The sequence below is a fragment of the Megalops cyprinoides genome, chromosome 16, assembly GCF_013368585.1.
Source record: "Megalops cyprinoides isolate fMegCyp1 chromosome 16, fMegCyp1.pri, whole genome shotgun sequence".
NCBI classification, from domain to species: Eukaryota; Metazoa; Chordata; class Actinopteri; order Elopiformes; family Megalopidae; genus Megalops; species Megalops cyprinoides.
In genome coordinates, this window is record NC_050598.1 from 10,289,731 (window position 1) to 10,302,256 (window position 12,526).

At 46.0% G+C, this 12,526-nt stretch overlaps 1 protein-coding gene across 3 annotated transcripts in view; it reads right to left on the bottom strand.

The window, feature by feature from the left end:
- LOC118790878 (serine/threonine-protein phosphatase 2A 55 kDa regulatory subunit B beta isoform) overlaps positions 1-12,526 on the bottom strand; it is a 68,322-nt gene that overhangs the window by 11,664 nt on the left and 44,132 nt on the right. The window contains exon 1 of one of the 3 annotated variants that reach the window (XM_036548001.1): positions 2,236-2,468. The exons of the other annotated variants lie outside the window; for them this stretch is intronic. Coding sequence (XP_036403894.1) covers positions 2,236-2,275 — 40 coding nt within the window. The 5' untranslated portion in view covers positions 2,276-2,468. Of the gene's footprint in view, positions 1-2,235; positions 2,469-12,526 lie in introns of those variants that run through there. 3 annotated transcript variants of the gene reach the window in all.

Here is a 12,526-nt window from a genome sequence, read left to right on the forward strand (position 1 = left end):
TTCAGAGGGACTTCCAGCATAAAAGAACAGAAGTGTATCCAGTTAAAGTTAAATGATCAACAGTGTCAGATCAGGTTAACAACATTCCCAGACCAGTGAGTGTGAGCATAACCCGATTCAAGCCCCACTACAACTTAACATTGGCAACCTGACTAGACAGCCTAGAAGCTAAGTATACACGCTATTATACATACATCATGTAAACTATATTCAAGGCTGAGTATGATATCAGCAGCATCATGATTGCCTGGGGAATGGAGGTAAAAAGATAAAAAGGAAATAGGAGGTTTGGAAGACAGAGTGCAAATCTGTTACGATGCAACTTCAGTACAAACCAAGATGATGGAATGGTGCGCCACAAATGACAGCCATGGGAAGGCATTTGAGCATTTAAGAACAGCTTCAGAGCCAAGGAAAAGCCGATCAGTCTCGGGGAGCGCCTCGTCTGCACATTTAGGCAACTAAAAGCATTGTCATCTCGTGTGTGTCGAGCAGGCATGTGTGGGCGGAGAGCACGCTGCAGTCTTCACAATAAGCCCGCTCTAATTCAGCTGCACAGCGCCTTCGCGCTCACCAGCCTTTCTCTCTCTGTTTCATTGATACGCAAATCTCCCTCACCATTCTCCCCAGCTCCCGTCCCCGTCCCAGAAATTAAGATTTTCTGGTGCTGTTTGCCACACAAGGTCCCAGTTAATACACTGGCAATTTTTCCAAAACCAAGCCATTTGTATGCCAATACATATTGATGATTTAGAGTTGATTTAGAGTTGAATTAGTTGTTCATTCTTAGTGTTAAGCCTAGACAAAGCCTACCACTGGTTCAGGTCATGGCTAAACGATAAAACCCTGAAGTATATTTTTTCAGCCAAACAAGATAACTTTATTAGAGCAAGACTCATCTCTGTTCCTTTAGATCCATAGCTGCAAGAGTGACAGAAGTGACAACACACACGTTAGCCACCGGGATGATTTCACATGCACTCCAGTCTAGGTCTTTTTTCTTTTAGAGCGTTATAATGGGCATCCCATGTGGTTTTTGTGTGACTTGTATTCAGGTATTTCTTTACATTTTACAAAAGGATCAACACTGACATATCAAACTGTAACTTTTGTTTATGATGCACATCAGTTTATTGTTCAAAGGGGACCTTGAATTTAAATGGATATTGTTAGGTTAGGCTGAGCTACAGTTTTCTTTCAGCATGGTTTTTAACAAAATTTCATTCCATTTTTCTCTTCAAACGCAACTTTTTCACGGTGCTATCATTTCAGTCCACTTGCTGCATCGCATTGAGAGAAAAGGCGAGCCGCAGCACTAGTGACCTAGATATTTGAAAAACGTGTTAAAAGTCTTAATCACTGTAACTGCTGGATGTATGTGCAACCCCCCCCCCCCCCCCCCCAATGAATCCCATCCCCCATGTAACAAAACTAGGGCAAAATCTGCTGTTTAATTAATGCTCCCCTACATAAAGGAATGTGTCAGATCTGCGTCTGAATGGAAGTCCCTGGCAGGCGGCTCACTGTCTGTCTGAACAGGCTCCCGTATCAATGTCACGCCCTCTGTATCAGAGGGCTTTTCTCTAGAACAGCCCCCCCCACCCGCCCACCCTTTTTTTCCAGAGAGCAGGCTACCCGACCCGTCAGAAATGAAAAGCCTCAACAGAGATGCACAGAGAGGTCTTAATCTTTCCCCAAATGTATTGGTTTGTTTTAACCGCATGTAGTCTCCCCCACAGACAGCCCCGACTCCACACAAGGTATTCCCCTTCGCACATGCCAGGAACTCTGTGTTTGCACAGAATCTCCCTGCATCATGTGCCGATTCAACCTTACATTCATTTGATATATGGGGAGGGAAAATAATCGGTTTGATGCATTTTGCTAAGCCCCGAATTTCCAGGAAATCCTTTCACTCTGTCAGATCGCCTAATCATGTCATTCCCGTAGATGTATCGCAAGAAACAGCCTGTCACGCTGAAGAGATTCACACACAATCTCCAGAAGGCACAGACTCACATTAAACAACCACTCAACCAGAGATGAAAGGTGAGGGTCCCGAATTATCTCGGTCCACGGCACTGAAAGAGCATCATTGCCATGGTTTGATCTGGTCAGAGAGACTGCGTTTCGGAACGGCGGGCTCATCGATTCAAATTCGTCGGCAGCCCCCGCGGGAGATCAGCCTCCCAGATAGATTTACACTCATCTGCACCCGCGCCGACCGATACCTACCTTTCAAACATTTCCCTTTGTCTTCCTCAAAGAGATGCATCTGTTTCGGTGGCACTCAGGACGCGCTATATCGCTATTGCGGTCTTTTCAGAAACGAGGTCAAACACATGGTATCTGTCGCGACTCTTCACCCCTCGCGTGACGCCTCCCCACCGCACAGCCCCAACACAGCGCACCCGCCTTGAGCCCCAGGTCCGCACACAATCAATGAGCCCCGCTTTAAATAACGAATGCCAAAGAAGGCAAACAAACAAACAAGGCTTTTTGAATATTTATCTCTTTTTTTTTGTCTCTGGGGAAGTGCGTCAGAGAGAGGGAGGAGGAGGAGGGCTGCTTTTTTTTTTTTTTACCCACACAGCCTCTACGGGCTTAGCGCTGGCTGCATGGAGAATTTTAAGAAAAGCGTTTCCATGGAGACCCCTCCTTCATTGTAGGGAGCCGTGTGAGGCACTCGCAAAGATTTTATTCTCACTGTTGGAACAGGAAGCACATTGGGTGCATTCAAGCTTCTCCCGCTAAGCACAGGCCACTAAAGGTGCAGCAATTATTCAGCAGCATTGAGATGAATGTGCTTGTGCGCACTGTGCTTGAATTACTGTACAATTACGTATTTGTATAATCTGTGAAAAGAAAACAGCTGAACCTCAAGACTGTAAGTTATTTTGTCCTCTCGGTTTATAGACATTATGTAACAGAATTTATTTTAAATTTGTCTTCAACCCCCATTTAGCCAAATATTACACATAAGCTGTCCCTCAACTTCATTTGGATATTAATATCTGGGGGTGGGGTGGGGGGGCGGGGAGGCGGGGCTTAAAGAGACACATTTCAGTCGAAATATTGCAACTCCTCAGAAAACAAGGCAGGCAAAATAGCTCCCCTTTGTACAGAATACATCACTTTGTCTCTTTGAAGACAAGAACAATTTGATATGGTACACGGCTAACAATGGAACTGACTGGCATTCTTATTAAAAGGAGCTTTTGTGTCTGTTTTAATGGCAGCTCTTTTGGCCTGTAATAAGACATTTATTCTCATCTTTTCACAATGTAGTCAATTTTAGCATTTTTCCATCAGAACGCATGGTGCATTATGTGCCATGTCTTGTTGTTAGGTAGGCAGCTCTAATGTGGTACCTTCTGTGCTGTACCTGTGTGTAGGACCTTTGTCTCGGTGCTCTTGTGACATGCACTTTATGTATCGCACCATGACAGTCTTGTACTTCACTCGGTTAATGGGACGGGTGAAAGCAAATGCAGTTAAAACAGGGTGTTCAAAAGGTGCCGTTGTTGCAGAGAGACACGTGCCGTCTGGTCCAGAGCCCTATCACACAGGAGCATTGTCCACTTTCACACTGACATCAACAGGCTCGCCACGCAGCCCTCGTACCCCACGCCTCCTCAGTTGTGCCCCTGACTGCTCCCCCTCAGTGGCGGCCATGTTATCTCCGCGGAATTTTAGCGTGTTGACGCCCCAGGCTCAGAGACGACAGACGCGTTCAGCCAACGCGCTCATCAGACACCGTGTCGGGCAAACTACAGAGCGGGGAACGACACAGCATGGGGCCGGTGGGGGTGGGGGGAGTGGTATGGGGGGAGCACACGTCTGAATCAGACTCAGATTCGTTATTGAAAGCGAATTTGAAATTCTTTTTCCCAAGCAAGAAATGTGCTGACCTAATTAGGCCCCAAGAGTATCCATCTGCAGCTCTTTCCTGCATCTCCTTGTTACCAGCTCATGAGAAAATTTCTACAAAGCTAATTGAAAAAAAATGCTAAAAAAAAAGCTTTTGGAGAAAATATGTAAACATAAACAAGAAAATATATTCTGACACCGTTATTTTAGGCCGCACTGTGGTACACCTGTGCGCTCCTGTTCTGACACAAAGAGCGCAGTTTTGCAGCTGTGTCCTGAATGTGGGAAATGATGCCATTCTGCACCTGTGTCTCGTCTGCCCTTTGACCCTTGCTCAAAATTTTCCCCTGCGTAAATTACCCCTCAGAGTGCCTGAGCACTGGTCATTCCTAAGCTCAGAGCATTATGTGAATTGCTTTTTTATTAACACAGAGCATCAAGAGTACACCCTGGACACTCCAACTGAAGGCCCACATCCCCAGAGCCTTCTATTAGCCAGATGAAATAACAGCTAGAGCTAGGCTTTGGTGGAATCTGGTGGAATAGAGCCCCATGTCATTTTTTTGTCCTGCCGTCATGCAACTGATTTAGCTGACTCTTCACTTGTAAAATAAATAATCCTCCATGCTTCTTAGAGCTCTCCTGACGGTTCTCAGAGTCTGGATAAGTGAGTCAGAGTGAATTTATCAAGGTTCCCACGAGCACCTTTACATACACATACAAGTCAAGTCACAAAGGATTTACACTGTTTTGATAGCGACAGTAAATATTACACCTGCTTTTCAATACTGCTACTTAATCACAAATTCTTGTGCTCCAATTAGCAGATTTCATGTTTTCCTTAACACGAATGCCACGAGTCTTCTTGCAGACATTTTCCCTCATGGCTCCCTGCTCTGCTCAGCTTGGTTATCGGTTACACAAAGAGACACGCGCTGAAGTGCGGCGTCTCCCTTCGCGCTGCTTCTCCCGAGAACTCAATTCATCTTTATCAAATTAATATTCTTTTAAGAGCAGAAGGCTTCCAGAGCGCAGCGCTGTGAAGGAGCCATCAGTCACCGGTGTGAATCCAAGGTAAACCGCTTAGCAAGTCGGAGCGTTATTTTATTTCAGAGCCGGTTTTCGAACCCGCTCTCATTATTATCACATTAACTCGCAGCGCCGCTGAAAGGAAGCGTTAATTAATGGCTCCGCTTTTCGCGAGTGAGCGCTCTCAGCTTTGTTCCCGTCCTGCCTCAGTGAAGGGGAACAGGAGACTCGGAGCGGGGTCACAGCGAGATTCCTCAGCACGGCACGGCCGCATCTCTACGAGGTGCGAGGCAGCACCCGTCCGCGCAACTCAGAAAACCACCGGCCGCTTCGCAGGAGACAACAATAAAAGAGAAGATAAGACCGATACAGGATTTTTCAAGAATATCAAAAAGCCACCGTGAACAAACAATGAACTAAACTGTAGAGCCCCGATAAGGACTCTGCAGCATCCGCCTGCAGGATTGCGCTGAGGGAATCGGCGTGGGAGATAACCGCGGATATCCCGAGGCGCGTTACACTCGGCTGCAGAGCGTTGTTTGCGCCCATGTCGGTGAAAAAGACGCCGGTTCGCATTTTGGAGAGGATTTTGTAGCAGCGCGAGGAGGCTTTGTGTGTGTCGCGCACAATTTGCATCCCCTAATGCGGGCGCGGTAGATAAGCCACTAGACCAAATCCGTAAGAAAAAGAAAAAAAAAGTCAATAAATCCAAGAGCCAGCCAGATTTGAAACGGCCGGGGTCAGAGGTCGGAGCGCTGTATGAAAGTGCGGCGCCCTGATAACAGAAATCCATCTTGGCCAATAATGTGGAGACGGGATCATCACTCAGGTAGAGCAGAATGGGTTATCCCACCCCCTCCTCACCACCATCACTCGCATCACAAGCGTACACGCTCATATTAAACATGCATGAGGGAAGCCGCGCGGACCCTGCATCGCCGTGGCAACCTGACGGAACGCCGCCCTGGGACCACTTCCACTCTGTCACCCACTGCCGGGGAGATTGCATATCCCCTGGGTCCTTCGCATACGCAATGTGTGCGAGATGGAATCTGAAATTTGAATAGGGAGGATGCAGATGTCTGTCCGTTTGGTGCCGAGGGATGGGGATTGGGGTGAAAAGGGCAGCGTGGAGAAATAAAAGAGGAGGAATGACTGGAATGCACAGATATGAGACAGAGGACCTCCATTCCAAACCTGCATGTATCGTTTACAGAGCCCCTGTTAATGCTTATGAAAATGAGCTAAAAATATACAGAACCCACATTCAAAAGTCAGCAACAGGTCCTAATTCGTCAATCTAACACCTGTCTAGGACATGCAGTCTGGTTGCTGGGTTAGCAAGTAATGGCAGGGGGCCGGTAATAGCTAGCTCCAATAACCAGGTTAATACACCGCTGGACGCTCCTGTTACAATACCAGCATATGCCTGATCCAAGTTATATCCCCTTCATATGGTTATGTAATATGGAGAGAGAGAAAAAGGTCAAATCTGCACAAAGCCACTTGCATAAGTGCCATTACATGTAAGATCAGAAAAACTGGCAGCCTATTGCAATTTAACAGCTTGTTAGCATTCAGCATGGAGCGAAGGTTACAGCACTTCTGCAGAATTTAGTTACAGGACTGATACGGGCAGAGTCAGAGTGCTCACAACTTATTCTGTGTGTCCTTTTCTAACGTAAGGCAAGGGAGCCATGAGACAGTGAGGAGAAGTTAACAAAAGCTTATTAACAGTTTAGGTTTCCCCTGGCAAACATAAGCCCTGAAGATGGTTTGAATGACTGTGACCGAAAACAAATGTTTTCTGAAACTGCACAGTTAAGTTAATAGTACACTTTTGTGTACTATTTATCTAAGGTGGCTTCTTTTGCAGTCTCTTTTTTACATTTCACAGATATTGTAGTTTCAGTTCAAAAAGGGGCAGTATTGCAGCGATTGAGACAACATGTCTGGCTCAAAACTACCCATGAACCCCGTAGCCCTCTGGTACCAGTGCCCTGACCGATCATCCATAGTGCTGCTCCTGGCAGCGGTCAGGGACTTTTCAGCAGTGGAATTTCCCCCTCGCCTTCTGTTCCTCCCCGCTGCTGTAATTGCCTTAAACATCCAAGTTAATCCCGCATTCTGCCACCAGCATCAACAACATCCCATAACGCCCTTTCAGTCAGGGCTATTTCTGAACACGCCGGGGTGGTTCGAGCCCTGCAGCGCGGCCACAGCTCCGCTCATCGAGTGCGCCACGGCAACTGTACTGCGACACGCCGGGGGGGTCATTTCATGGAAACGCCAATCAATTCATTTGATTTGTATGAGCGTCAGGGCTGTGCCTCTTCTGAGAGCGGGAAAGAGAAGCAATGCTCCTCGATTCATCGTGTGTTTTGGAGACGAAGCGGCACGTCGGGGGAAATAAATAACTGAACCCCCCCCTCACAGAACAATCAGCTGAGGTTGCCTATTGTCGTGCCAGCGAGATTACATTCCGACCTCGACACAGAGCCCGCCTTGATCTAAATGCCCGCATCTGCTGAGTCTGCATGCACTTTAATAAGGGGGCCCACCTGCCGATAACCACCGTCACCCAGCAGGCCTGGCATTACATCCATTCGGGGCTCCGCCGCTCAAGAACGGCTTTATAGGAAAAAAAGCTAATTAACCCTATTTCTTGGAAAAACGCCCTGTGGAAATGTGACACCGAACGGATCACAAATCACAGAGAAAAAGCCCGGCCCCCCGGGATACGAGGGACTACAGAGAGCCGCTATTTGGACGGTTTTCACACTTCATTAACAGATGCATAATTTAGCCAGAGACGGGATGAAGGCCCACAGCGCAGAGAGCCCGGCGCTGACAGAATCCCCGAGGGGGGGAGAGCATTACCAGTCACACAGGTTCTGAGCCCTCTCATATGAAAACCTCTCTCCCCTCTAAAGGTGCAGCCATTGGCTCACACTTGGAGGCGGGGCCAATTCGTCCATCGCCTTGACATTTCGAAACGTGTCGATAACAGAGACAGAGACGTCTTTCTGCCAGAGAGCATTGCGCCGTGAGCCCGATGAATGGGTGCCGTGTGGGGAGGCTGATAAGTCCCTGGCATCAAAAGGGCCTCAGTTCCCGGGGACTGAGACTGACTAATGAAGACAGCGCATCAAAGACGTGTCCCCGCACAAAGAGCAGAGTGCGGGAACGTGCCGCTGCTGTCTCTGTCCTGATATGAGCCCCGCGCCCAAATTAGTACACGCACTTTGAATTCGGTTCCTTATTTACACTTCTGAAGAGCGGACACATTTAGAAGACCATGAAAAGGCAGTCCGCTGCAATTCCCTTTTTGGAAATTGTCAAGGTGATTACAGGAGTCAGAACAGACATCGCTCCTGCTGGCTAGCATGGTAATAACACACACGCCACCAAAAAATAAAAGGGTGGAAATTATGACATGACCAGGCAGAAACGTCTATAGGCCGTTCAAATGAGTACCCATCAAAATGGCCTTTTCATCACAGTGCAAACACTTAATGAACTTAGCAGACAATAAAAGCAGCTGGTGAATATCTCATGCGCCCAAACGTTGCAGCCCGCCCTCCCCCCTCCCCCCTCCTCTCGCACTGTAGCGATGCACAAAATTTTAAGAGGATTTTCTTGTGAATAATGAATGTGGCCCGCGGGGTTTCTGAAATATTTCTTTTCATGATAAAATCCTAAAGTGTGGCCGGAGGGTGTTTGTCTTGGTAGAGACAGTAGCAGTGGCCTGTTCATCTCCCCATGCCTGTTAGTAATAACGACCCTGACTCTGGTGGATAATTGCCCATGGAGACTGAACACAGGCAGCTGACAATGTCAGGGTTGCCCAGGTGGGCTTACTCCAGAGTGCTTCTGAGCGACACTAACAAAGCAGGAGACAGCTCAATAAAACAACAGGGCACTCTTGCCCTGTTGTTTTATTGAGCTACAAAATGCCAGAAAAGGCTTGTCAAATGTAAAGATTTCAATTTCAAATGTTTTGACGGCAGCTTCGCAACCAGAAAATCCCGGCACACGTGCCGCAACGACTGGCGTGACCGCGAAGGAGCGAAGCTAAAATGCTGCTCAATCAGAAATTTGAGCCACGCAATTAGACGGAGCGAGCAGAACGCGGCAGTTTTCAGGAAGATGGTAATGATGTCGAGAGAGAATGAGATAGGCCATTAATTTTTCATTTATCGCACGATTCCTTCTAATTGTCTGGCATGAACTGAACAAAGAGGAGCACAAGTGTTCACCTCTGTCTTTCAAGGAAGGCCAATTCCAGTCCAGCTTCTCGGGATCCTTTTTGGATATTAAAAAAAAACCCTACTGTATCCCTTTCCACTCTTTATTACCTCTAAGCTAATGACGGAGCAGTTAGCCAAATGTTGCACGGGTCCTGGAGCATTTAAATCTGCTTCAGAGCTACCGTAAACCACGACCGCATTTAAATCAAAGCCCATTTTCTAGATGAAGAGAATTACCAGCTAAGCATATGGGGCTGCCTTTTTTTATGTGTACCAGTGATATTGGCCTTGAACAGGGGAGGGATTTGGAATACTCTGTCGCCGCAGTGCGGATTCAATTGCTGCAAAGCAAGCGATTCCTCAGGCAGTCGGAGAGCAGTGATTCATGCTCAGGTTTAGCGGAGGGGAGATATTGGGAATGGCCAGATGAGGAAGGAGCACAGCTTTCTACTGCAGAAAGTGTAACAGCAGTTACAGGCGAATGGGTGACTAAAACCCCATAAACACCCAGCGTTTGAGGTCAGTCATCCAATATGTCTGCTATCATGGTGCATTAAAGGGTTTTGCTGAGACATAAAGGTACATCGGAGTTCAGTGGAAGAAGGCAGTCTTACCTTTCATTTAGGGAAAAGTACATGTAAATATATGGTAAAATATAAAATCTGAAATAAATATTGTAATATATCTAAGAATAAAAATTCATTTCGCAAAACATTCCCGTATGTAGCTCAGTGCAAGAATGTACGGTATTCCTTAAATCCATTATTTTAGACATATTTTTCTCTTCACAAGGTTACAGAGCTGAACAGATACTAACAGCAACCCATTACCATAAATGGCAGATATATATGACAACATTTTGCAAACAAGAGCCCAGTTACACCTCTGGGAACCAAAAAAATATAATCAGTCAATATGAGTGTCACAGAACACTATGGCAGGAACCATTTGGTAAGCAAATGCCTCAAATGAAGATTAAGATGTGCTGTACCTATGCAGTCCGAGCCGCAGTGCTCATGTGAGCTAATTTGGTGCCATACAATTTCTATTTAGGAAGGTGTCATTTGGAGAGGGACATCTGCCGTGTGCAAATGAGGAGAATGTAATGTGTCCCGTGCCACCAGACTGTCACCGCCACTGCTGAGTGAGAGGAATGCATGTGAACCGAACTCCAGTGGACATTTGTCTCTATTATGAGGAACATCTGCAAGCCCCCCTTTTTCCAGTTTGGCTTTTATTGGCGAATTACAGATGTAGAAGTCACAGGAGCAGAGACGGCGTTGTCTGGCGCAGGTGGGAAGGGGGGGGGGCGCACAGGTGTTCTCCTGATTTCTGTTGTGATGGATAGCGTTTAACCACAGCTGGGGTGACAGAGCAGCTGTGATGGAGCAGGGTTATGAGGCTCTACAGTCACTGTACTGTAATGCCCCTTTATAGGGTGGCTATTAATACATATTATATATCATGTATGAATATATGATCATAATAGGATATGCACACGTGTTTACTTTTTAACACCCTGAACATAATCAGATTAAATCCAGGAACTTTTACTTGGGTAATTCACCAAGCAATTTATATTTTTCCATTAGGTCGCAAATGCTACTCCAGCCAAAAGCAATACAGAGGCCTGGGGATGTGCTATGATTCAGTCTAAAACATGGGTCTAAAACATCAGTCTTGGGACACTGGCATTTCAAGGGCAAGCAACCTCCTGATGGGAATTTGATGAATGTGTCCGTTCCAGAATGTAATTAACATTGAATTATTTAATCACACTTCACAAGTAGAGACTATTTACACCTGATTAAACTTTACTATCTTTGTGATCTCAGGAAGACTTCATTGTACATTCTTCTTTCCATTTATTTCCACAGTGAACTACTTCTGCACAGGTGTATTAAACTAACATTACATTACATTATTGGCATATTTATCAGATGCTCTTAATCAGAGTGACTTACATCAATTACAGGTTTTTACAATGTTATCCATTTATGGAGCTGGATATTTACTGAGGCAATTGCGGGTCAAGTACCTTGCCCAAGGGTACAGCAGCAGAATCGAACCGACTCGAACCGGTACGAGTCCTGCTCCTTAACCACTATGCTGCACTGCCGCCCCCAATAATGTCATATTCATTTCATATTCACTTGACACAAAGGGCTGGTGCTCACAGGATGTTCTGACCCACAGTCTCTCCATATTTCTGTGTGCATCAGCAGCATGGATTCCAATCATCGACCATGATACAATGACTGATGGCACGGCAGGTCAATGCATTTATACCCTACCTGACATTACAGCATCCCTGACTCAGCTGAATGTACTGACAGTCAGCAGAAAGAATCTGCCAAATGCTATGGTAGGTATAATGAGCCCCAGACTCCAGTACCATGGCGATAACAATGCTGAACAGTTTTTGAAATGAAGTAATTAAAATGTGACTGCTACCCAGCATTCTCTGTTCAGCGTTCTGCTCTGGACAAGAAGCTGTATGGGTAACAGGAAAGGGTCAGGGTGGGAAAAAAGGGGTCAGAGTGGGAGCAAATTAAATACCAGTGACAGACTACTGAGAGTTGGGGATTGGTCCTACTGTTGAAATCTATCCCTGGCAAAAGAATAGAGAGACGGAGTGTGGCCAGAACAGTATGTGAGATCTCTACGGTTATCCTGTCATAGTGAGACATGTCACATGCCTTATTTGGATTTTTCAGATGAAGGCTTTGTAAAATGTGACTGCTGTGAGCAAATATTTCCCCTTAGTCTACTTAGTACGTTGCAATTCTAAAGCCTTCACTGTGCAGTCCACCTTCAGTGAATTAACCCTAGAGGGCAACCAAGAAGAGGCTACAACTCAATTAACAGAATTCTGCCTTATTGAGCCTGACCATAATGGTGTACAGAGAGAAAGCACAAAGAACCTCATATTCCTTTGAGGCAGAAGAACTAATAGAATCTGGGAAACTGGAAAGAATCACACAATTTAAAGCAATTATCCCCTCCCCCACCCACTTCTACCATCACCCTAACACATACATACACACACACACACACACACACACACAAGTACACACCCACTTAAAACCCCTCCCCTGATTTATTGCCTGAAAAGAGGGAGTTAATTTAGCAAGTATTCTGCCTGTGCATTATTAGTTCTGGGACACAATAAACTACTGTTGGGACTACCAAATTACCTTCCAAAATCCAATAAGGAGAGCAGCACACCCAGAGTAGACTGGACTGATTGAATAGTATTGTTCACAGAATACTAATAACAAATGGCAGGACCATCAAACTGATGTGCTATTTATCCACTGCTGCTTTCGTACCAGCTTTTCTGCTTTATTTTCACTATAATGACAGATATGGAAGTT